The sequence below is a fragment of the Triticum dicoccoides genome, chromosome 5A, assembly GCF_002162155.2.
Source record: "Triticum dicoccoides isolate Atlit2015 ecotype Zavitan chromosome 5A, WEW_v2.0, whole genome shotgun sequence".
NCBI classification, from domain to species: Eukaryota; Viridiplantae; Streptophyta; class Magnoliopsida; order Poales; family Poaceae; genus Triticum; species Triticum dicoccoides.
The window spans coordinates 591,945,565-591,973,007 of record NC_041388.1 but is presented as its reverse complement, the minus strand read 5'-3'; the positions used below and the strand labels follow the sequence as shown (position 1 = coordinate 591,973,007).

Sequence of the window (27,443 nt, the reverse complement as noted above, 5' to 3'; positions counted from 1 at the left end):
ATAATGTCTCCCATGTTCTATCCCCATCCCGATGGTGCGCCTAGCATCGCCGGAGGACATGTGGAGGTTTGTCTCCGTCGGATCTTGCGGGATTCGGTCGCTAATGGTCTTCAATGGATCTATTCGGATCTGGTCTTCGTTCTTCTACGTTTAGGTGTTTACAGGTTTGATCCTTTTGATCTACGACTTTCTTCATCGGCGATGGTTGCTACTCTGGTGCGCTAGTCCTATGGGGCCTTAGCACGACGACTTTCCGACTGTCTACTACAACAAGGTTTGCCTGGCTCCGATGAGGGAGGACGATGACGGCGGCAAGCCTTTGGCTCCTACGGTGCTTGTAGTCGTCGCTAGGTGGTCCATGGACATAGATCGGAAGTTTCTCGCAAAAAAAAAGGTAGGACGACACAATCATCTTTTATTCCTTTCCCATCACCTAATTTTTTTAAAGGGCAATTTTTTTCCACATTCAATAATTACGAGAATTTTACAAATTCACAAGCCTGAAGGTGGAACACATCTAATTCCCCCGACATAATATGACTTAAATTTGGTGCATGTCGTGACCCAAATTCTAAACTCAAATAGGATGTGTGAGATGACAATGGTCGGCGGTGATAATTTATTGCTAAAAAGTCTAGTGTTGCACTCCTTGCAAAGTTCTGGGGTTACAAGGATGTTATTGTGCCACCATCGCCATCAACAATGTGAGGCCGATAAGATTTGGCATTATCAAATCCTTATCAAGAATCTTTTAACATGTTCCAAACTCGCAATGAGTATTGACGTTGGAATAATAAGCGAGCACGACCGGTCGAAAGTTCCGCCGGCTGGTTGATTTGAAATGTTTCCCTTTTGTTTTCTTAGATGCATTTTGTTTTCTTGGACTAAAATCACATTTTGTGAAAGAATTGATATTTGTTAAAAGAAAGCAGGGTGACATCCGATGTGACAAGATGGGGTACAGTTATCTTTTATGCGTTTCTCTTTTTTTTTAAAGGGAATCAAAATTGTGATTTTATGCGTCAATTATAGGATATAAAGAAGGATTTTTTTGCAGGAGGAAGGATCGGACAGAACAAAACAGCAAAAAAGAATGGAAACAAAGAAATGAGTGACATCAAACCCTACTCACGCCACTCCATCAACATCTCTGAAGTCAGCCGCGCTGTATGGGACCTCTGGCCAAACTAAATTCGATCGTCGGCATGTCTTGTGTTACAAATGACAAATTGAGACCCAAAACTATGGGGAAAAATATACAACCCCAAACCTAGCCACGCTGCAATAGGTTTCAAAAATCTGAGATTCTGACTGAATCTCGTTAAACCTGTCATTGTGCACGATTCCTTGTCACTAAATCTCGTTAAATCCCATCATTGCTGTCAGTCGGCGTGCACAATGCAAATGATTGGAAGGTCACCTTTGAATGAGAGTCCGCACCGCAGAACCAACTCGAGAAGTCGAGAATTCAAGATAGACTGAATTTCGACAGCACTATATATAGATTGATTTCAAGTTCATCGGATGTTCGTAACGAACTTACGGACTCGTTAATTAATCGCACACTAGCTAGGGCAGGAAAAGAAACTCAGACTCCTAGTAGCTAGCTGCTATCCGCCGCCGGCTTGGTGGTGAGGCCGAAGCCGAAGGGGAAGAGCGGGTCGTAGAGCTTGTCGCCGTAGTTCATGGGCAGCTGGTCGACCGACCTGACCCACGTCCGCGGCAGCTTCCCGGAGAAGCCGTAGTCCCCGAAGAGCACGTCGGCGACGCCGTGGCCCTCGCTGCCCGGCAGCCACGCGGCGACGAGCGCGTCCATGGTGTCCAGGTACGGCTCGACGATGAGCGGGCGGCCGGAGACGAGGACGACGACGCACTTGACGAGCTCGCACACCTTCCTGATGACCTCCGGGCCCGGGCCCGGGAGGGTGAGGTTCTGGTTGTCGCCGGCCGTCTCGGCGTAGGGCTGCTCGCCCACCGCCACGACGGCGTAGTCGTAGTCGTCCATGTTCTTGGAGACGGAGCCCTTGTCCGGGTGCTCCGAGTAGTCGATGACCGTCTTCTTGTCCACGGCCGATTTGATGGCCTCAAGGATGGTGGTGCCTGCAATGCATAAGCATCAACATGGGTATCGACATCAACAAGAACGGTTCATGAGATACGATGTGTGACGAGATGACGACGTACCTTGGCCGGTGAAGTCGTTGCCGGACTGGCCCTGCCAGGACTTGGTCCAGCCGCCGCACTGGAGGCCGAGGTCGTGGGCGTGGGTGCCGACGACGAGGATCTTCTTGGCGCTCTTGGAGAGCGGGAGGACGGGCTTGCCGTCTTTCTTGCCCTTGCCGTTCTTGAGCAGCACGAGCGACTTGCGGACGGCCTCCCTGGCGAGCTCCCGGTGCGGCTTGCTGCCGAGCTGGGCGACGAGGCTGTGGTCGGGCAAGGGGTTCTCAAAGAGGCCCATGGCGAACTTAACCCTGAGGATGCGGGTGACGGCGTCGTTGATGCGGTCCATGTTGATGGCGCCGCGCTTGGCCTGCGCGGTGACGTCGGCGACGAACTCGGGGTAGTCGTAGGGGACCATGACCATGTCGATGCCGGCGTGGATGGTCTCCTGGATGGAGTGGTAGTAGTGCTTGTGCGGCGGCGTGGTGATCTTGTCCACCGCCTGCCAGTCCGTGATCACGAACCCCTGCACGTCCATGGACATCACCGTGTCAAGTGCTCGACAAAATGACAACGGGCAATGTATGGGACGGGTGCAGCGAAGTAATTAAAATTCATACGTACCCTGAAGCGCATCTTGTCCTTGAGGATTTGGGTGATGAGGAACTTGTTCTCGTGCATCTTGACGCCGTTCCAGCTGGAGTAGGAGATCATGACGGAGGCGACGCCCTTGATGACGGCGTCGTAGTAGGGCGGCATGTGGATGCGCATGAGGTCGTGGAAGCTGAGCACCGTGTTGTTCTCGTTGATCCCGTGGCGCGTCCCGCCGTCGCCGACGAAGTGCTTGGCGCAGCCGGCCACGCTCTTGGGCCCGGCCACGACGGGGATGCCGGTGGGGTGCCGGGCAGCACCCTGCAGGCCGGGGATCACGGCCGCCGTCATCAGCTGCACCAGCTTCGTGTCCTCGCTGAAGCTCTCGTAGCACCTGCCCCACCTCGGATCACGGCAAACCTATATCACAAAAATATATACGGCTGTCAGGATGACATACACATACGTAGCGAGTAGACATTGGTACGTACCGCGACGCATGGCGCGAAGGTGTAGGGGATGCCGGTGGCCCGGGCCTCGAGCGCGGTGGCGCGGCCGATGAGCTTGACCAGGTCGGGGTCCCTGGTGGCGCCGAGGCCGACGTTGTGGGGGAAGATGGTGGCGTTGTAGGCGTTGTTGTTGCCGTGCACGGCGTCGATGCCGTAGATGATGGGGATGCCGAGGCGGGTGCTGAGCGCCGCCTTCTGCATCTTGGTGATCATCTCCTGCCACGTCGCCGCCGACGCCTTCTCCGACGGCACGCTGCCGCCGCCGCTCAGCACGCTCCCTGCACATGCACATGGACCAAATCAGACCCGCGCGCGCGCATAGGATCGCCGGTGAAGCAGGAACGGAGAGCAAGGGGAGACGACGTACCAACGAAGTACTTCTCGATGACGGCGGTGGAGGCGTTGGCGCGCTCGATCTGCGTCATCTGGCCGATCTTCTCCTCGAGCGTCATCCGGCCGAGGAGATCCGCCACGCGCTCCTGGATCGGCTGCTTCGGATCCTTGTACCGGACGTACGTCGCCCCGGCCACCGATGTGCCCGCCGCGACCACGAGGAGGAGGAGGAGGAGGCGCGCTGCCGCCGGCGAGCAGCCCATCTGAGTTGCCATTTCAAACTGCAGCAGTGTGGATGAGGGTAAAGGAGTGAGGAGTGGCCGACGGAGGCGATGAATTTATAGCACGGGGAGCGGATCAGGTCGATGGACTGGTTCCACTCTCCGGTACGTAGCGAGCAGTGCGCATCTTTTTTTTTTTTTTTGAGGGAAACGAGCAGTGCGCATCTAGGCCGTTGTAACCGATCGAGCAGAGAGCTCGCGGCATCGTTGCGGACGGGCCTGGCATGACGGGCCGAGATGCAGCCCGATTCACTGGGCCACATGACGGGCCTGGCAATCGAGTCCCAGTTCTGCTTCTTGTACGTTTATTAGTACCACATCGCTTAAGTAAGGTTGAGCGGATATGTTTATAATCTCGTTCGGCCAGAAAGATTTCACCGAGCAGCAAGCCCGGTTAGCTATCTCATACCTTGAAATTGATATAATATATGCGATCATACTTCACAGGCACCTCGGATATGACCACATGACCAGTGGCGGAGCTACTCACAAAAGAATGGGCGGGCCAATCTGAAGAGAAGCCCAATATTTTTGATAATTATAACCAACATTTACCCTTAGCCCAGCCTGTTGTAGCAAAACTTGGGCGGGCCATGGCCCTTTTTGCTACAACGTAGCTCCGCCAGTGCACATGACACGTCGTGGGTTGCTTTTTTATTTTCCTTTTTTTTTGCTTCTTATCTTATATATGGATGGATGGATACGCTGATTTCTGGTTCACTCCCTTTTTGCATGCGTTCACCATCACCTGAACTCTTTCAAACGATAATTTTTCTTTTAAAAATAAAAATAAAGACTATACTGGTTCCTGTTATAGCTCTTACGTAATCTTGTTGTTGTTTCTTTGTAAACAAATATTTTTGCTTACTATTAGCATTTGATTTTCCACATTTGGTAATTAAGAGAGCATTTTATAAATTGACAATGTCGAAGGTGAAGAAAACTCACTCTATCACATAATTTTATATATCTAAATATCTAGTCCCCATTAACATATTTTTCTCAACATGGAAGCATGACATCTCAACACGCAACATGCATGAGGAAAGGTCCACCTCAACATGCAATCATGCATGACAATTTCCATATTGTCATGTATGTTTTAATAAATATTTATTGAAGATATTCGCACGGAGAATTTTTGCTAACTAGTTAGGGTCCAGTTTTGGTGTAGCATATATTCAGTGATACCATGGTCTTAGCGGGCAACCTTCACCTTAGAATTTCCCACATTATGAACAACCAAAGATAACATCTATGCTGCTTTTTGTGGGAATACTGGAATTGATGCAACTGGAGCAATTATCCGAGATGCAGTGAGCATGTTCATTGCGCCCTACAGTGTTCTGCTCCCTCGGGCAATTGACACGACATCAGTGGAAGAAAAGACAATATGTGTTGAGAGCGAGCCACGGTCCCAAAGATACATGATTTTAAGTATGTTATCGAAGTGTTAAAGCATGAATTCAAATTTGTAAAAGACTCCCACATTTCATGAGATTCGTTGCCTACCAAAGTAAGGTGCAAATAAGCCATTTTATCCGATTTTGCATATGTTGATCATGCTCATACTTTTGTTTATCTATTGGTAACATATCTCAGCCTTGCAAAGTGGGAAAGGAGATGGGCATCAGATCCATGTTTCGCTAATACCAAGCTTGAAGAGAAGTGAATGTCCATGGGGAAAACGAAGAAGTCCTAGGGTTATCTATTGAAAACATTGCATTCCCAGATGTACACTAGTAGAATAAGGGCCTTTAGTCCCGGTTTATAAGGGCCTGAACCGGGACTAAAGGGTCGTTACTAAAGCCTCCCCCTTTAGTCCCGGTTCTTACACCAACCGGGACTAAAGGCCCTCCATGTGGCCGCTGCCTGGAGGTCCATCTTTAGTTCCGGTTGATAACACCAACCGGGACTAAAGGAAATTTTATGAAAAAAATTCAAATTTTTTTGATTTTTTTTCTCGATTTTCAAAATTTTGAATTATTTTAACCTCTAATCTCTAACACCCTCATCACTGCTCAACGTAACCTCTAATCTCTAATCACCCCTCATCATTCCAAATCATCTAACTTCTCGGACGGTTACCCATCCTCTCACTACTCCAGCCTGAGCACGCTTAACTTCCGGGTTCTCTTTCCCCATCGTTTCCAAATCTGCATTTGTTGTTTTCCTAACAATAGTAAGATGTCAATCGTATTAACCCTCAGGAGTTTAGCTTGAGCATGAAGTCACATGTTTCACTGTTTGAGTTTGAAACTATTATTCTAAAAAACAGTAATTATTTAGTAACATTAATATTTCTTGAATAAGTAGTTTGACCATAGTTTGACCACAGTTTGAGCAGATTTGACCAAAATTCAAAAAATTGAAATAATTATTTAGTAACACTAGTATTCTTGAATAATTATTTAGTAACACTAATATTTTTTGAATAAGTAGTTTGACCATAGTTTGACCAGATTTGACCAAAATTCAAAAAAATTGAAATAATTATTTAGTAACACTAATATTCTTGAATAATTATTTAGTAACACTAATATTTCTTGAATAAGTAGTTTGACCATAGTTTGACCACAATTTGACCAGATTTGACCAAAATTCGAAAATATTGAAATAATTATTTAGTAACACTAATATTCTTGAATAATTATTTAGTAACACTAATATTTCTTGAATAAGTAGTTCGACCCCTGTTTGACCACCGTTTGACCAGATTTGACCAAAATTAAAAAAATTGAAATAATTATTTAGTAACACTAATATTCTGAATAATTATTGTTGGGGATCATAGCAGAAATTTAAAATTTTCTACGCATTACCAAGATCAATCTATGGAGTCATCTAGCAACGAGAGAGAGGGAGTGCATCTTCATACCCTTGAAGATCGCTAAGCGGAAGTTTTCAAGAGAATGGGGTTGATGGAGTTGTACTCGTCGTGATCCAAATCACTGATGATCCTAGCGCCGAATGGACGGCACCTCCGCGTTCAACACACGTACGGAGCGGAGACGTCTCCTCCTTCTTGATCCAGCAAGGGGGGAGGAGAAGTTGATGGAGATCCAGCAGCACGACGGCATGGTGGTGGAAGTAGCGGGATCCCTGCAGGGCTTCGCCAAGCACAAGCGGGGAGGAAGAGGTGTCACGGGAGGGAGGGAGGCGCCAGGGCTTCAGGTGCGGCTGCCCTCCCTCCCCTCCACTATATATAGGGCCCTAGGGGGGCGCCGGCCCCTTGTAGATCCCATCTAGGGAGGGGGCGGCAGCCCTAGGGGTGGCTTGGCCTCCAAGCCAAGTGGAGGCGCCCCCACCCCTTAGGGTTTCCAACCCTAGGCGCATGGAAGGCCCAAGGGGGGCGCACCAGCCCACCAGGGGCTGGTTCCCACGCCCCTTCAGCCCATGGGGCCCTCCGGGATAGGTGGCCCCACCCGGTGGACCCCCGGGACCCTTTCGGTGGTCCCGGTACAATACCGATGACTCCCGAAACTCTCCCGGTGGCCGAAACTGGACTTCCTATATATAAATCTTTGCCTCTGGACCATTCCGGAACTCCTCGTGACGTCCGGGATCTAATCCGGGACTCCGAACAACTTTCTTTTAACCGCATACTAATATCTGTACAACTCTAGCGTCATCGAACCTTAAGTGTGTAGACCCTACGGGTTCGGGAGACATGTAGACATGACCGAGACAACTCTCCGGTCAATAACCAACAGCGGGATCTGGATACCCATGTTGGCTCCCACATGCTCCACGATGATCTCATCGGATGAACCACGATATTGAGGATTCAATCAATCCCGTATTCAATTCCCTTTGTCTATCGGTACGATACTTGCCCGAGATTCGATCGTCGGTATCCCGATACCTTGTTCAATCTCGTTACCGGCAAGTCTCTTTACTCGTTCCGTAACACATCATCCCGTGATCAACTCCTTGGTCACATTGTGCATATTATGATGATGTCCTACCAAGTGGGCCCAGAGATACCTCTCCGTTACACGGAGTGACAAATCCCAGTCTCGATTCGTGCCAACCCAACAGACACTTTCGGAGATACCCGTAGTGCACCTTTATAGCCACTCAGTTAAGTTGTGACGTTTGGTACACCCAAAGCATTCCTGCGGTATCCGGGAGTTGCACAATCTCATGGTCTTAGGAAATGATACCTGACATTAAAAAAACTATAGCAGACGAACTACACGATCTTGTGCTATGCTTAGGATTGGGTCTTGTCCATCACATTATTCTCCTAATGATGTGATACCGTTATCAATGACATTCAATGTCCATGATCAGGAAACCATGACCATCTATTAATCAACGAGCTAGTCAACTAGAGGCTTACTAGGGACATGTTGTGGTCTATGTATTCACACATGTATTACGGTTTCCGGATAACACAATTATAGCATGAACAATAGACAATTATCATGAACAAGGAAATACAATAATAACCATTTTATTATTGCCTCTAGGGCATATTTCCAACAATTATTTAGTAACACTAATACTTTTTGAATAAGTAGTTTGACCATAGTTTGACCAGATTTAACCAAAATTCAAAAAAAACTGAAATTTGAGCATATCTTATTTTCCTTTTGGAATTTGAGGGTTCTAAAAATTTGCAAACAGGCCGTAGGCAGTCAAAATCGGATGCGGATTTTCGTTCTGAACATTTTGATATATTATACGTTTTTTTTCTGACATCGTATGCAAAAGTTACAGCCGTTTTACATTTTCCCTACACTTTTTGCAAAACATGTCCAAATTTATGTTTTTAAATTTTCCTAACTAGTAGATGTAGTAACATAACTACATCTCGAAGGATTTTAATTTTTGAAGTTTTTATCATTTTCTTTTGGTTTTTATAAAACTGAAAAGGCGATCCACAGGGGGGTAGAGTTTGAAAATGAGACCACCGGTTTGAGACATGAACCGGTGCTAAAGGGCATTGCACCCTTTAGTACCGGTTCGTGTCCCAAACCGGGACTAAATGTCTAATCTTTAGTCCCGGTTCAAATGAGGCATTTAGTCCCGGTTTGAGACACGAACCGGGACTAAAGGGCATCACACCCTTTAGTCCCGGTTCGTGTCTCAAACCGGGACTAAATGCCTCATTTGAACCGGGACCAATGCTCACATTAGTCCCGGTTCGTGAATGAACCGGGACTAATGGGCTTATCTGGTCCGAACGAAAGCCCTATTTTCTACTAGTGGTATTACAGAAGTTGGGAAACCACAATGGCCAGATGCACCTATTTTTGAAGAAGGATGAGGCAATCGATCATCCGAACCGTACGGAAGGGACTTCTTCACTCTATAAGTCAATATAACTGACATCTGTGGTTAACAAGTTGAGACTTTGGCTTTCTCAAAGATCCTATATGTCTTGCTAAATAAGATGTTTTGTAAGCACAAGATGGACCTAAGCTCCTTGACCAGTAAAGGAGTCATTGGGAGGGAAGTTAGTCTACTCAGCGACCAATTTTCAAGAAGTTCAAGCCTAACCATCAGCACCACAGTAGGCAGCTCTAAAGATTCAGGGGTTCTCTTCATCTCAGCGTTAAGATGACTCAAAGTAGGTTTGTTTGGATTGGCATTGATAAGAATGACAATAAGCTATGAATTGCCCAAATGACCCTTTTGATAATTGATTTGTTGGGCACCCCTTCGGGTTAAAACGCCCAGTGAAATGAGAAAGACAACAATGGATATTTCAGATATTCAGGAGTGCATTTCCGTAGCAGGCGAGGGCACTGATTGATGCACGATTTTGTCAAATTGACTAATTTAGCGGGCGATGAAAAAGAGCACAAAATGCAACTTGAAAATGCGTATGTTAACTACAACAGTTGAGGAGATGCTTAACATGTCGATTAAATTCATCGTGTTTATGAATAAGTACCCAATCCCGGTCAAACTAAACAAATAATAATGTTTTCGCTTTCCACTCTCAAATTATCATATCAAAAGTGTTTTTGTGACGAGACTATTCTTGATCGATAAATGCGATAGGAGCATATCTGTTTCACGGACAGACGGGCAATGAGGAATTTTCTCATCTTGAGCTCTTGGGAGAAACAAAGGAGGAGATTGGCTCTTCTCTGTTATTAGCCTTTTTATTGACACTAACTCTTTATATATTCATTATTAGAACTATAGTATCGGTAGGCACATATTATTGGTACTGGATGTATCATTAAGTAGAGTCAAGTCAAATCAGTGGAGCTTATTTTTTTCTCTTGGAGAAAAGAGATCCCTTACCCATTCCTTGGAAAATGATGAACATGAAATACAGGGGAAGCAGATTTGTAGCACCCGGGTGCTCCACACTCCTATACGAACATTAAATTCATAAAAAATACCGAGAAATTAAAAAAAACTGAGATTTTGGGATATCAAACCTGTGGTCCAGATCTACTTCCGTGTGAAATTTCGTGAAAAAATACCAGGAAACACATTCGTGGCAAAAAAGACAAAAAATCTGTATGCATAGAAAAAACTGTTTCGATGGATTTTTGTTCGGGCAGTATTTCCTTCGCCACGGATACGTTTCCTGGTATTTTTTTCATTAAATTTCAGACGGGAGTAGACTGAGAACCCATGTTTCATGTCCCCAAATTTCAGTTTTTTTGAATATTTTTGGTATTTTGTACAATTAATATTCGTATAGGGGTGTGAAGCACCCAGGAGCTCATGTGTATTTTCCAAATACAGTAGACTATTTGGATCCCTATATAACCCTTATCTATTTTTCTTGTTGTTTCTATGTAAACAAATCTTGTTTCTTACTATTAGCATTGATTTCCACGGTTGTTAATTAAGGGAGAATTTTACAAATTGACAATGTCCAGGGTGGAAAAGCAACCTACTCTCTCGTCATAATATTACAAAGAATAGAGGCGAAAACTACAGAAGTCTACTCTCTTGGCATAATCTTCGATAGCACTAAATAGCTAGTCTCCACTAGTTTATTTTTCTCAACATGAGGGCATGACATCTCAACATGCAACATGCATGAGAAGGTCCACCCCAACATACAATCATGTATACAAAAAAGTCCACCTCAACATGCAAACATGCATGAAAAATTTCCATCATATTATGTATATGTATTTAATAAATATCTTAGAACTACAAAATATGTAAACACAATAAATCATATACTTTTCAGTTTAGTTCTCATATTATTACTCCAAATATTAATGTTTCATGCAACCAAAATTTATTGAAATATACTCCTACAAAGCACTTCCGGAAGGAAGTGTGGGGTATCATCTAGAATTTATTTGAAGCATGTTTGAAATGATAAACTCTAGAATTGTGTGCCAATTCGAATGTATCCTCATATTTCGCGACAACATTGTCTCGGCAAACTTTTGAGTGTAACAGAAAGCTATACAAGTTAATTAATATCATAAATTTCTAAACGTTAAGGTTGATTGACTGGTTCAACTACTCACTTATCACTGGCTCGGTCTTGTGGCGAGTCATGCACATCGATAAGTTCATTGCAACTGGCCGCATTGGCTGCAAGGGAGGGAACACTAGGGGTCCCACTTTACCTGGGCCTAGTCCAACTAGTTTCGTTGTATTAGACAAGTCCAAACGATAATAATACTTTTCATGTGTCCACACCCTAGCGGAAAAAGGAGCATCTATATGGCAAATCCTCTACGGCGCCTTCTGCGATGTGCCCGTTATAGGCGTTTTGGTACACATCGCACACCCCCATCTCTTTTCTCGATCAAAATGAGCCAGCCCATTTTAATGCACCATGGGAATCTGTTCTCCCTAGTTTTGGGAAGCTCCCGGGAGCTTCCTAGGCCGGTTTTGGGAAGCTTGTGGAAGCTTCCTGCCGGTTTTTTCCCTTTTTGTTATTTTATTTTCTGGACCATTTTTCCTGTGTTTTATTTTCTATTTTCTTTATTTTTCATTTTTTTTCAAATTCGATGAACTTTTTTTAAAACTCACCAGTTCCTTTTTTTGATGATTTTTTCAAAATCAAATAAAGTTTCTACAAAATCGATGAACTTTTTTCAAATTCATGAATTTTTGAATTGTTCAAAATCATTAACCTTTTTTTCAAAATCATTGAACTTTTTTGGAAATTGATGATTTTTTTTTCAAATTGGTGAGCTTTTATAATTTTGCGAACTTTCAAAAATCTATGATTTTTTTTATTTTTTTCAAATTCGCAAAACTTTTTTTGATTTTCGCATTTGTTTTGAACTTTTTTAAAATGTCAACAGTCAACGTGGGCACAGGTCAACAGTCAATAACAACGAGTCAACGGGGAACTGAACTAAGCCGAGTGAACCAGAGAAATAAAAAACCAAACAAACCAACACCTTCTTTATAACGAGCTATCTGTGGAACCGAAACCAGCGATGACACGTTTTTGTGGGCTGGCACATGAGACTAGCCACAGTGGGAGTAACTTCAGCAGTAACATCGAGTCCAACTCAGCAAATTTGCTTATGTGGCAGTGAGTTAATGAGGAGAGAGATAGTAGTAGTAACTTAGCTAGTTACTGTAACATCACAAGTCCCAATGCAATATGAGTCTATAACCTAATAAATGAAGCTATGCATGTTACCACACTTATGTTACTACCCACTATGAAGGTAGTTACATAGTCTAGAAATACGTGTATGTTACTAATGTATGTTACTCTTCATTATGGCTAGTCTGATGGGAGGTGCATGAGCGCCCGTTCTCCTAACCGGTTTAGAATTCGCCAGTTAGGAGCTCCCCGTCTATATCACGCGTGTTGCATGACATGACATGATGGGAGGTGCATGTAAGCTTGCCTAGAACTCATCATAAATGGGTGGGCCAAAGTTTTCGCTCGCTCGCTCCTTTCATAAAAAAACATAACGTGTTTCACAAAAGTATGATATACACACATGTTTTATTTTTTTCAAATTTACTTCTCTCTATTCATTAAAAATAATATATTTCTGAAAAATATGCTAATTTTTTAATGTAATTTCAAAACAAATTTGCATGCAATTAAAAAATGTTCATATAGTTTAAAAACTATTCTTGAAGTTTTTTATGATGGCGGAGGAGGCATTGGCGCGCTCGATCTGCGTCATCTGGCTGATCTTCTCCTCGAGCATCATCCAGCTGCGCAGATCCGCCATGCACGCCTGGATCAGCTACTTCAGATCCTTGTACCTAACATACGTCGCCCTGGCCATCGAGGTACCCGCCGCGACCAAGAGGAGGAGGAGGAGGAGGCACGCCGCCACCGCCGAGCAGCCCATCTGCGTTGCCATTTCGAGCTGGAGCAGTGTGGACGAGAGGAGTGAGGGGAACTCCAACGCGATGATCCAAACGGACAGTGTAGACGAGGTCACGTGAGCTCAGGGCTGCGGGGAAGGCCGGGCCGGACATGGCGCATCAAGCATGACGCGGCTAGAGGACGCGCCATCACGCCGCCCTTGGAGGCTGCCGGAGCCACGCCGTGTGCTTGCTCTTCCCCGGCGCCGGAGGAGCACCGCCGCTCCGCTGGAGGCCGCCGAGCCGCGCCGTGTGCTGGCTCTTCCTCGGCGCCCCAGGGTTGCCTCATGGTCCCGCTGGATGGGTGGGTGGTCGTGGTGGGACAGGGGAGAAAAGGAGGAGAGAGGGTGACAGATGGGCCAGGTCGGACACAAACATTCGGTTTATGTCCGCCTCTGATCTAAATGTGATCTAAATTTAAAACGAAAATGTGTTCGAACGGACATAAAACAGACGTAAAATAGAAATGAGTAACGGCGTTGGGCACTGATTTTTGACCAGGCGGATAAAGACGGACGCAAGCGGACCAAATGGATTGGTGCGATTGGAGTTGCTATGAGGAGTGGCGGAGGAGGTGATGAATTTATAGCACGAGGGGGGGGATCAGGTCGATGGACTGGTTCCGCTCCAGTATGTGCGCGTCTAGGCCGTTGTAACCGATAGACCAGAGGGTCCCGCGGCATCGTTGCGGACGGGCCTGGCGCTCGACGCACATCACCAGACTTTTGGTACCATTAGTCGATGGAGCATGCTGGGCCGAGATACAGCCCGATTCACTGCGGCGCACAATCGTCGTGTCCCGCATCTGCTTCTTCCACGTTAATTAGTACCACATCGCTTGCCTAAGCTTGGTGGAGTATGTTTATAACCTTTTTTGGCCAGAAAGGTGACACCAGGCGACAGGCCTGGTCAGCAATTTCAAACCTTGATATTGATATATTGAATCAACTTCATAGGCACCTCGGATATGACCACACGACACGTTGTGGGTTGCTTTTTAAATTTTCTTATTACATTATATAGATGGATTTGCTGATTTCTGGTCCACTCCCATCTTTTATGCTTTCACCATCACCTGAACTTTTATAAAGGACAATTTTTTTCAAGAAATAAAATGAAGACACCCACAAAAAAGAATAAATAAAATGAAGACTATTTTGATTTCTATATAACTTTTATATATTTTCCTTGTTGTTTCTTTGTAAACAAATCTTCTTTCTTAATTTAAGCTTCCATGTTTGTTAATTAATAGAGTGTTTTGCAAATTGACAATGTCGAAGGCGGAAAAAACTTACTCTCTCGTCAAGATATTACTAAAAAAACAAAGGTGAATAATAATAAGAGCCTATTTTTCTTATCTAAAATAGCTAGTCTCCACTAATATAAGTATTTTCTCAACATGCAACATGCATAAGAAAAGGGGACATTTACATCTATGCCCTCAACTCGAACCCACAACTCAGTTTTGCCCCTAATTTTTAGGTATGCTCAGTTTTGCCCCTCTGCCATTAGTTTCACTTATAGAAATGACCTTCTGTGTCGTTACCGTCCGGTCAAAGGGCTTTGGCCGTCCTGGAAAAATAGCAAAATAAATAAATAAAAGTTGAAACTTTGTGGGATCGAAGATACTCATGTCTGCAAGGTGTGTACAAATTTTCATGCCGTTCGGACACCATGGGAGCTCGTGGCAAAGGAAAACATAAATTTTGTACGTATGTGAACAGTAAATTAAAAAATAGAGAAAAAATAAAAATATATATGAAATTTCGTGGGACTGAAGATACTCAGGTGCACAAGATGTGTGCACATTTTTTTTATGTTTGGACATCGTAGGAGCTCGTGGAGAAAAAAAACCAAAATTTAGCTCAAAAAACTTTAAAAAAATGCACAATTTTGTTTTTTTTTCTCTAGAGCGCCTCGTACGCCATTTGATCACCAAAACTTGCAAGCACCTTGTGCACTCAAGCCTCTTTGAAGCCAAAAAAATTCAACTTTTTTTGAATTTTGTTGCTATTTTTTTGAATTTACTGTTCATAGGCATAAATTATTTTTGTTTTCCTTTGCTATGAGCTCCCGGAGTGTCCAACCAACACAAAAATATGCACGCGCCTTGCGGACATGACTATCTTTGATCCCACAAAATTTCAGATTTTTTTTAATTTTTTGCTATTTTTTTCTGGATGGTCAAAATCCTTTGACCGGACGGTAATGACGTAAAAGGGCATTTCTATAAGTGACACTAATGGCGGAGGGGCAAAACTGAGCATACCTAAAAATTAGGGGCAAAATTGAGTAGTGGGTTCGAGTTAGGGGCACAACTGGAATTGGCCCTAAGAAAAGATCCACCTCAACATGCAGCATGAAAGTTTCATTCTTGTTGTGCATATGTACTTAATAAATACTCTATTTAATAAAGACATTCGCATAGAGCACACGATGCACTAAGTAGTCAGGATGCAAATTTGGTGTAGCATAGGTTGGAGTAGTGATATCATGACTTCAACAAGCATCCTTCACCGTGGAATTTCCCGTATTACGAACGGTTAAAGTTAACATGGATGCCATTTTTTGTCTGTTGGAATTGGTGCAATTGGAACAATTATCCGAGATGTGGCGGGCATGTACATTGTGGCCTACAATAAGCTGCTCCCTTGGGCAATTGGCGCGAAATCAGCGAAGTGAACACAATATCTGTTGAGGGAGTGCCCAGTCTCGAAGATACCTGATTCTAAGTATGTTATCGAAGCATTTAAGCAAGAATTCAAATCTGTAAAAGATCCCCACATTCTATGAGATTCGTTGCCTACCACAGAAAGGTGCAGTCATTTTATTCGATTTTGCCTATGTTTATCCAGCTCGTGCTTTTGCTTATCAATTTGTAAAGTTTTCTTTGCCTTGCAAAGTGGAAAAGGAATGGGCATCAGATCCATGTTTCGATAATCCCAAGCTTGAAGAGAATTGAATACCCAGGGGGAAACGAAGAGGGCCTTGGGTTATAAAGTGAAAACCATGCAGGCCTAGACATATCACGGTAGATGGAAAAACACAATGGTCAAATGCCTTTACTTTTCAAACAAGAATGAGGCAATCGACATCCAGAAGATAGGGATATGGAGTGGGCTTGTTGTCCACTCTATAAGTTAATATAACTGTCATACATGGTTAATAAGTACATACTTTGCCTTTCTCCAAAGACTCGAGATGTCCTGCTAAATAAGATGTATTGTGAACACAAGATGGACCTGAGCTCCTCGGCGAGAAGAAGAGTCGCTGGGAGGGAACTAATTCTCCTTAGCGACCAATTTTCAAGATGTTCACGCCTAACCATCCGCACCAGCAATCGGGCAGGTCTAATCTGTTAGGGGTTCCCTTCAGCTCAGCGTTAAGATGATTCAAAGCGGGCTTCTTTGGGTTGGCATTGATAAAATCAACCACACGATGTGGATGGCCCTAATGACCCTTTTGATAATTGATTTGCAAGGCACCTCCTTTGAAACGCCCAGTGGAACATGAAAAAGCATCAATGGATAATCATCAATTCATGAGTGCATTTCCCTAGCGGAAGAGGGCACTAATTGATGCATGGTCTTGTCAAATTGATTGATTTAGTCGGCGATGAAAACGAATGAAAAGAGCACGAAATGCAACTTGAAAATGTGTATGTTAACTACTAAAGTTGATGAGATACTTAACATGTTGATTCATTTCATATTATTTATGAATAAGTACCTGGTCTTGATCAAACGAAAAATCAAACGTTTTCACTTTCCACTCTCATATTATCATATAGAAAGTGTTTCTAGGATGAGACCATTTTCGATTGATAAATGCGATAGGAGCCTATGTGTTTCACGGACAGCCAACCAATAGGGGAAGGTCGTGAATCTGGCGAACCGATCACTTAAAGAACATGATTGTTTTGTATCACTCGGTTATCAATTGACAAAGATGACCATTCCTTTTTACCATAAAAACTACAATGGTACTATACTATTTCTTCAAATTGAGATTGTTGGGTGTCTGCCTAGATGAAGGGATTTTCTCACCTTGAGGTGTTGGGAAACGTAAAGGAGATTGACTCTTCGATGACATTAGCTTTTTATTGACACTAGATCTTTATATAGTCAGTTTTTTTAGGAGTACTGTATCGGTAGGCACAAATTATTGGTAATGGAGGTATCGTTAGGTTGTGTCGAGTCAAATTAGCTGAGCTTACTTTTTCTGTTATAGGAAAGAGATCCTTACCCTTTCTTTAGAAAATGATGAATATGAAGTCTAGGAGGTTATTCCGATTCCTATATAACTCGTGTAATTTTATCATTTTTTCTTTTTAAACATATCTTCTTGCTGATTGATTTTCCATGTTTATTAATTAAGAGACATTTTTACAAATTGACAATGTCGAAGGTAAAAAAAGAAAAAAAAATCCTACCCTCTTGTCAGAATATTACTAAAAAGAGAGGTGAAAATAGCAAAGTCTACTTTCTCGGCATAATTGTGTATATCTAGATTGCTACTCCCCACTAGCATATTTTCTCAACATGCAACATGCGTGAGAAAAGGTACGTCAACATTCAATCATGTATAGAAAAAAATCCGTCTCAACATGCAAACCTGCATGAAAATATCCATTCTAATGTGTATATGTATTTAATAGAAAATAACTATAGTTAAGGGTAGCGCTATTCGTCACCCTGGGTGAGGAATAGTTATTCTTCATCCCCTCTCTATTTTGACGTCAATGCACCGTATTTTTAGGTTTCGTAAATTTTGTCCTATTTCATACGTAAAAGAGAACGTAAGAAAATATATACACGCCGTAAAAAATATTTTATGCTATGTAAAGTTACAAACGTAAAACATACATAAAAATGCGATATTTTTGGTCTTATAACCTATTTTTTTGTTTTCTTATACCAAATTTTATGTAATGAATCAATATGAATGTAACTATTTGTATTCCAAACGTAATTTGTTTATGAAGCGATCGTAAGATTACCTCGGGTGAAGAATAACTTATTCTGCACTTTGGATGATGAATAGCAGCACTACTATAGTTAAACATAATAAATCATACATTTTTCATTTTCAGTTCTCATATTATTGCTCCAAAAATAAATGTTTCATACAACCAAATTTCATTAAAATATACTGCAAAACACTTCCGCAACAAAAGTGCGGGTGTCATCTAGAATTTGTACAGTCTGTTTGAAATGACAAAATATAGATTTTTGTGCCAATTAGAATGTACCATAAATTTCTAAATGTTAAGGTCGATTGAATGATTACATTGCTCACTTATACAACGGGGAGGCGGCAACGGGGGAGAAGCCAATCGTCAACGCTGAACATGGGCAGTCGAGGGCGCAAGAGGGGAGCAGGGTGACTTGCAGGCACCAGACTCCCCAGGCAGTGAATGTTGGGGAACGTAGTAATTTCAAAAAAAATTCTACGCACACGCAAGATCATGGTGATGCATAACAACGAGAGGGGATAGTGTTGTCTACGTACCCTCGTAGACCGGCAACGGAAGCGTTGACACAACGTAGAGGAAGTAGTTGTACGTCTTCCCGATCCGACCGATTCAAGTACCGAACGTACGACACCTCCGAGTTCTGCACACATTCAACTTGGTGACGTCGCTCGAGATCCGATCTAGCAAAGTGTTGAGGGAGAGTTTCGTCAGCACGACGGCGTGATGACGGTGATGATGTTCTACCGACGCAGGGCTTCGCCTAAGCACTGCTATGATATGACCGAAGTGGAATATGGTGGAAGGGGGCACCGCACACGGCTAAGGAACGATCACGAAGATCAACTTGTGTGTCATGGGGTGCCCCCTTGCCCCCGTATATAAAGGAGGGAGAGCGGGAGGTGCGGCCGACCCAAGGGGTGCGCCTGGAGGAGTCCTACTCCCACCGAGAGTAGGACTCCCCCCTCTTGCCTTGTTGGAAAAGGAAGGGGAAGGGAGAAAGAGGAAAGGGGGGCGTCGCCCCCCCCCTTCCTTGTCCTATTCGGACTAGGGGGGAGGGGGCGCGCGGCCTGCCCTGGCCGGCCCTCCTCTTCTCCCTTAGGGCCCATGTAGGCCCAATAAACCCCCCCCGGGGGGGGGGGGGGTTCCGGTAACCCCCCGGTACTCCGGTAAAATCCTGATTTCACCCGGAACATTTCCGATATCCAAATATAGGCTTCCAATATATCAATCTTTATGTCTCGACCATTTCGAGACTCCTCGTCATGTCCGTGATCACATCCGGAACACCGAACAACCTTCGGTACATCAAAACACAAAAACCCTAATTACGATCGTCACCGAACTTTAAGCGTGCGAACCCTACGGGTTCGAGAACTATGTAGACATGACCGAGACACGTCTCCGGTCAATAACAAATAGCGGAACCTGGATGCTCATATTGGCTCCTACATATTCTACGAAGATATTTATCGGTCAGACCGCATAACAATATACGTTGTTCCCTTTGTCATCGGTATGTTACTTGCCCGAGATTCGATCGTCGGTATCTCAATACCTAGTTCAATCTCGTTACCGGCAAATCTCTTTACTCGTTCCGTAATACATCATCCTGCAACTACTTATTAGTTGCAATGCTTGCAAGGCTTGAGTGATGTGCATTACCGAGAGGGCCCAGAGATACCTCTCCGACAATCGGAGTGATAAATCCTAATCTCGAAATACGCCAACCCAACAAATACCTTCGGAGACACCTGTAGAGTACCTTTATAATCACCCAGTTACGTTGTGACGTTTGGTAGCACACAAAGTGTTCCTCCGGTAAACGGGAGTTGCATAATCTCATAGTCATAGGAACATGTATAAGTCATGAAGAAAGCAATAGCAACAAATTAAACGATCAAGTGCTAAGCTAATGGAATGGGTCAAGTCAATTACATCATTCTCCTAATGATGTGATCCCGTTAACCAAATAACAACTCATGTCTATGGTTAGGAAACATAACCATCTTTGATAAACGAGCTAGTCAAATAGAGGCATACTAGTGACACTCTGGTTGTCTATGTATTCACACATGTATTATGTTTCCGGTTAATACAATTCTAGCATGAATAATAAACATTTATCATGATACAAGGAAATAAATAATAACTTTATTATTGCCTCTAGGGCATATTTCCTTCAGTTTCCCACTTGCACTAGAGTCAATAATCTAGTTCACATCGCCATGTGATTTAATGTTGGAAATATGCCCTAGAGGCAATAATAAAAGTATTATTATATTTCAATGTTCATGATAATTGTCTTTTGTTCATGCTATAACTGTATTATCCGGAAATCGTAATACACGTGTGAATACTTAGACCACAATATGTCCCTGGTGAGCCTCTAGTTGACTAGCTCGTTGTGATCAACAGATAGTCATGGTTTCCTGACTATGGACATTGGATGTCGTTGATAACGGGATCACATCATTAGGAGAATGATGTGATGGACAAACGTCACAACGTAACTGGGTGACTATAAAGGTGCATTACAGGTATCTCCGAAAGTATCTGTTGGGTTGACACGGATCGAGACTGGGATTTGTCACTCCGTATGACGGAGAGGTATCTCTGGGCCCACTCGGTAATGCATCATCATAATGAGCTCAATGTGACCAAGGTGTTGGACACGGGATCATGCATTACGGTACGAGTAAAGTGACTTGCCGGTAACGAGACTGAACAAGGTATTGGGATACCGACGATCGAGTCTCGGGCAAGTAACATACCGATTGACAAAGGGAATTGTATACAGGGTTTGATCGAATCCTCGACATCGTGGTTCATCTGATGACAACATCAAGGAGCATGTGGGAGCCATCATGGGTATCCAGATCCCGCTGTTGGTTATTGACCTGAGAGCGTCTCGGTCATGTCTGCATGTCTCCCGAACCCGTAGGGTCTACACACTTAAGGTTCGGTGACACTAGGGTTATTAGGAAGACTAGTATGTGACTACCGAATGTTGTTCGGAGTCCCGGATGGGATCCCGGACGTCACGAGGAGCTCTGGAAGGGTCCGGAGGTAAAGATTTATATATGGGAAGTTGTCAAACGGGCACCGGGAAGTTTCGGGGTCATACCGGTATTGTACCGGGGCCACCGGAAGGGTTCCGGGGGTCCACCGGGAGGGGCCACCCCTCCCAGGGGACCACATGGGCTGCGTGGGGCAGGGAGCCAGCCCCTGGTGGGCTGGGCGCACCCCCTCCCTTGGGCCCTTGCGCCTAGGGTTGAGGGGGGAACCCTAGAGGGGGCGCCCCCCTTGGCTTGGGGGGCAAGCCACCCTCTCCCCCTCTCCCCTTGGCCGCCGCCCCCCCTCTAGATGGGATCTAGAGGGGCCGGCCCCCTTCTCCCTTCCCCCTATAAATAGAGAGCTGAGGGGAGGGCAGCCGCACCACCCTCCAAGGCGCAGCCCTCCCCTCCCCAACACCTCTCCTCCTCCGTTGTGTGCTCGGCGAAGCCCTGTCGGAGTACTGCTTCTCCACCATCACCACGCCGTCGTGCTGCCGGTGGAGCTATCTTCCTCAACCTCTCCTTCCCCCTTGCTGGATCAAGAAGGAGGAGACGTCTCCCGTCCCGTACGTGTGTTGAACGCGGAGGTGCTGTCCGTTCAGCACTTGGTCATCGGTGATTCGAATCACGTCGAGTACAACTCCATCATCACCTTGCAAGCTTCCGCACGCGATCTACAAGTGGTATGTAGATGCAAACTCACTCCCTCGACTCGTTGCTTAGATGAACTCATAGATGGATCTTGGTGAAACCGTAGGAAAAAGTTTAATTTTCTGCAACGTTCCCCAACAGTGGCATCATGAGCTAGGTCTATGCGTAGTTCTCTAATGCACGAGTAGAACACAATTTGTTGTGGGCGTGGATCTTGTCAACTTACTTGCCTCTACTAGTATTTTCTTGCTCAACGGTATTGTGGGATGAAGCGGCCCGGACCAACCTTACACGTACGCTTACGTGAGACCGGTTCCACCGATTGACATGCACTAGTTGCATAAGGTGGCTGGCGGGTGACTGTCTCTCCCACTTTAGTTGGAGCGGATTCGATGAACAGGGCCCTTATGAAGGGTAAATAGAAGTTGACAAAATCACGTTGTGGTGATTCGTAGGTAAGAAAACGTTCTTGCTAGAACCCAATCGCAGCCACGTAAAAGATGCAACAACAATTAGAGGACGTCTAACTTGTTTTTGCAGCGATTGATCATGTGATGTGATATGGCCAGAAGTTGTGATGAATGATGAATTGTGATGTATGAGATCATGTTCTTGTAATAGGATTCACGACTTGCATGTCGATGAGTATGACAACCGGCAGGAGCCATAGGAGTTGTCTTTGTTTTTTGTATGACCTGCGTGTCATTGAATGACGCCATGTAAACTACTTTACTTTATTGCTAAACGTTAGTCATAGAAGTAGAAGTAGTCGTTGGCGTGACAACTTCATGAAGACACGATGATGGAGATCATGATGATGGAGATCATGGTGTCAAGCCGGTGACAAGATGATCATGGAGCACCGAAGATGGAGATCAATGGAGCTTTATGATATTGGCCATATCATGTCACAACTATATAATTGCATGTGATGTTTATTATGTTTATGCATCTTGTTTACTTAGGACGACGGTAGTAAATAAGATGATCCCTTACAAAATTTCAAGAAGTGTTCTCCCCTAACTGTGCACCGTTGCTACAGTTCGTCGCTTCTAAGCACCACGTGATGATCGGGTGTGATGGATTCTTACGTTCACATACAACGGGTGTAAGATAGTTTTACACAACGAAAACACTTAGGGTTAACTTGACGAGCCTAGCATGTGCAGACATGGCCTCGGAACACGGAGACCGAAAGGTCGAACACGAGTCGTATGGAAGATACGATCAACATGAAGATGTTCACCGACGATGACTAGTCCGTCTCACGTGATGATCGGACACGGGCTAGTCGACTCGGATCGTGTAACACTTAGATGACTAGAGGGATGTCTAATCTAAGTGGGAGTTCATAATTTGATTAGAACTTTATTATCATGAACTTAGTCTAAAACCTTTGCAAATATGTCTTGTAGATCAATGGCCAACTCTAATGTCAACATGAACTTCAACGCGTTCCTAGAGAAAACCAAGCTGAAAGATGATGGTAGCAACTATACGGACTGGGTCCGGAACCTGAGGATCATCCTCATAGCTGCCAGAAAGCAATATGTCCTAGAAGGACCGCTAGGTGACGCTCCCGTCCCAGAGAACCAAGACGTTATGAATGCTTGGCAAGCTCGTGCTGATGATTACTCCCTCGTTCAGTGCGGCATGCTTTACAGCTTAGAACCGGGGCTCCAAAAGCGTTTTGAGCACCACGGAGCATATGAGATGTTCGAAGAGCTGAAACTAGTTTTCCAAGCTCATGCCCGGGTCGAGAGATATGATGTCTCTGACAAGTTCTACAGTTGTAAGATGGAGGAAAACAGTTCTGTCAGTGAGCACATCCTGAAGATGTCTGGGTTGCACAACCGTACGACCCAGCTGAACATAAACCTTCCAGATGAGGCGGTCATTGACAGAATCCTCCAGTCGCTCCCACCAAGCTACAAGAGCTTTGTGATGAACTACAACATGCAGGGGATGGTAAAGACCATTCCTGAAGTGTTCTCGATGCTGAAGTCAGCAGAGGCTGAAATCAAGAAAGAACATCAAGTGTTGATGGTCAATAAGACCACTAAGTTCAAGAAGGGCAAGGGTAAGAAGAACTTCAAGAAGGACGGCAAAGATGTTGCCGCGCCCGGTAAGCCTGTTGCCGGGAAGAAGTCAAAGAATGGACCCAAGCCTGAGACTGAGTGCTTTTATTGCAAGGGGAAGGGTCACTGGAAGCGGAACTGCCCCAAATACTTAGCGGATAAGAAGGCCGGCAACACCAAAGGTATATTTGATATACATGTGATTGATGTGTACCTTACCAGTACTCGTAGTAACTCCTGGGTATTTGATACCGGTGCCGTTGCTCATATTTGTAACTCACAGCAGGAGCTGCGGAATAAACGGAGACTGGCGAAGGACGAGGTGACTATGCGCGTCGGGAATGGTTCCAGAGTCGATGTGATCGCCGTCGGCACGCTGCCTCTACATTTACAAGGTAATTAGTTTTAAACCTTAATAATTGTTATTTAGTGCCATGTTTGAGCATGAACATTGTATCTGGATCTCGTTTAATACGAGATGGCTACTCATTTAAGTCTGAGAATAATGGTTGTTCGATTTATATGAGAGATATGTTTTATGGTCATGCTCCGATGGTCAATGGTTTATTCTTAATGAATCTCGAGCGTAATGTTACACATGTTCATAGTGTGGATGCCAAAAGATGTAAAGTTGATAACGATAGTCCCACATACTTGTGGCAATGCCGCCTTGGTCACATTGGTGTCAAGCACATGAAGGAGCTCCATGCTGATGGACTTTTGGAGTCTCTTGATTATGAATCGTTTGACACATGCGAACCATGCCTCTTGGGCAAAATGACCAAGACTCCGTTCTCCGGAACAATGGAGCGAGCAACCAACTTGTTGGAAATCATACATACCGATGTGTGCGGTCCGATGAGCGTTGAGGCTCGCGGAGGATATCGTTATGTTCTTACTCTCACTGATGACTTGAGTAGATATGGGTATGTCTACTTAATGAAACACAAGTCTGAGACCTTTGAAAAGTTCAAGGAATTTCAGAGTGAGGTAGAGAATCAACGTGACCGAAAGATAAAATTCTTACGATCAGATCGTGGAGGAGAATACTTAAGTCACGAATTTGGTACACACTTAAGGAAATGTGGAATCGTTTCACAACTCACGCCGCCTGGAACACCTCAGCGAAACGGTGTGTCCGAACGTCGTAATCGCACTCTATTGGATATGGTGCGGTCTATGATGTCTCTTACCGATTTACTGCTATCATTTTGGGGATACGCTCTAGAGACAGCTACATTCACTTTAAATAGGGCACCGTCTAAATCCGTTGAGACAACACCGTATGAATTATGGTTTGGAAAGAAACCTAAGCTGTCGTTTCTAAAAGTATGGGGATGCGATGCTTATGTCAAGAAACTTCAACCTGAAAAGCTCGAACCCAAGTCGGAAAAATGCGTATTCATAGGATACCCTAAGGAAACTGTCGGGTATACCTTCTACTTAAGATCCGAAGGCAAGATCTTTGTTGCCAAGAACGGATGCTTTCTGGAAAAAGAGTTTCTCTCGAAAGAAGTAAGTGGGAGGAAAGTAGAACTCGATGAAGTACTACCTCTTGAACGGGAAAGTGGCGCAGCGCAGGGAACCGTTCCTGTGATGCCCACACCAACTGAAGAGGAAAACAATGATGATGATCAAGGTACTTCGGATCAAGTTACTACTGAACTTCGTAGGTCCACAAGGACACGTTCCGCACCAGAGTGGTACGGCAACCCTGTCCTGGAAATCATGTTGTTAGACAACAATGAACCTTCGAACTATGAAGAAGCGATGGCGGGCCCGGATTCCAACAAATGGCTTGAAGCCATGAAATCCGAGATAGAATCCATGTATGAAAACAAAGTATGGACTTTGACAGACTTGCCCGATGATCGGCGAGCGATAGAAAACAAATGGATTTTTAAGAAGAAGATGGACGCGGATGGTAATGTTACCATCTATAAGGCTCGACTTGTCGCTAAGGGTTATCGACAAGTTCAAGGGATTGACTACGACGAGACTTTCTCTCCCGTAGCAAAGCTGAAGTCCGTCCGAATCATGTTAGCAATTGCCGCATACTATGATTATGAGATATGGCAGATGGACGTCAAAACGGCATTCCTTAACGGACATCTTAAGGAAGAGTTGTATATGATGCAGCCGGAAGGTTTTGTCGATCCTCGGAACGCTAACAAAGTATGCAAGCTCCAGCGATCCATTTATGGACTGGTGCAAGCATCTCGGAGTTGGAACATTCTCTTTGATGAGATGATCAAAGCGTTTGGGTTTGCGCAGACTTATGGAGAAGCCTGCGTTTACAAGAAAGTGAGTGGGAGCTCTGTAGCATTTCTCATATTATATGTAGATGACATACTCTTGATGGGAAATGATACGAAACTTCTGGACAGCATTAAGGCCTACTTGAACAAGTGTTTTTCAATGAAGGACCTTGGAGAAGCTGCTTATATATTAGGCATCAAGATCTATAGAGATAGATCGAGATGCCTCATAGGTCTTTCACAAAGCACATACCTTGATAAGATTTTGAAGAGGTTCAAAATGGATCAGTCCAAGAAGGGGTTCTTGCCTATGTTACAAGGTGTGAGACTGAGCTCGGCTCAGTCACCGACCACGGCAAAAGATAAAGAAGAGATGAGTGTCATACCCTATGCTTCAGCCATAGGATCTATTATGTATGCCATGCTGTGTACCAGACCCGATGTAAACCTTGCCGTAAGTTTGGTAGCAAGATACCAAAGTAATCCCGGCAAGGAACACTAGACAGCGGTCAAGAATATCTTGAAGTACCTGAAAAGGACGAAGGACATGTTTCTCGTTTATGGAGGAGACGAAGAGCTCGTCGTAAAGGGTTACGTCGACGCTAGCTTCGACTCAGATCTGGATGACTCTAAGTCACAAACCGGATACGTGTATATGTTGAATGGTGGAGCAGTAAGCTAGTGCAGCTGCAAGCAGAGCGTCGTGGCGGGATCTACGTGTGAAGCGGAGTACATGGCAGCCTCGGAGGCAGCGCATGAAGCGATTTGGGTGAAGGAGTTCATCACCGACCTAGGAGTCATACCCAATGCGTCGGGGCCGATCAAACTCTTCTGTGACAACACTGGAGCTATTGCCCTTGCCAAGTAGCCCAGGTTTCACAAGAAGACCAGGCACATCAAGCGTCGTTTCAACTCCATCCGTGAAAATGTTCAAGATGGAGACATAGAGATTTGCAAAGTGCACACGGATCTGAATGTCGCAGATCCGCTGACTAAACCTCTCTCGCGTGCAAAACATGATCAACACTAGAACTCTATGGGTGTTCGATTCATCACAATGTAACTAGATTGGTGACTCTAGTGCAAGTGGGAGACTGTTGGAAATATGCCCTAGAGGCAATAATAAAAGTATTATTATATTTCAATGTTCATGATAATTGTCTTTTGTTCATGCTATAACTGTATTATCCGGAAATCGTAATACACGTGTGAATACTTAGACCACAATATGTCCCTGGTGAGCCTCTAGTTGACTAGCTCGTTGTG

The 27,443-nt window shown here is 44.5% G+C and overlaps 1 protein-coding gene across 1 annotated transcript; it reads right to left on the bottom strand.

The window, feature by feature from the left end:
* Positions 1-1,474: 1,474 nt before the first annotated feature.
* Positions 1,475-3,868, bottom strand: LOC119297999 (beta-glucosidase BoGH3B-like). The gene is made up of 5 exons (XM_037575556.1): positions 3,628-3,868; positions 3,243-3,538; positions 2,785-3,171; positions 2,185-2,686; positions 1,475-2,100 (listed from the first exon to the last, which is right to left on the bottom strand). The coding sequence occupies exons 1-5, from the start codon at positions 3,866-3,868 to the stop codon at positions 1,604-1,606; spliced, it is 1,923 nt and encodes a 640-aa protein (XP_037431453.1). The 3' UTR covers positions 1,475-1,603.
* Positions 3,869-27,443: the final 23,575 nt, after the last annotated feature.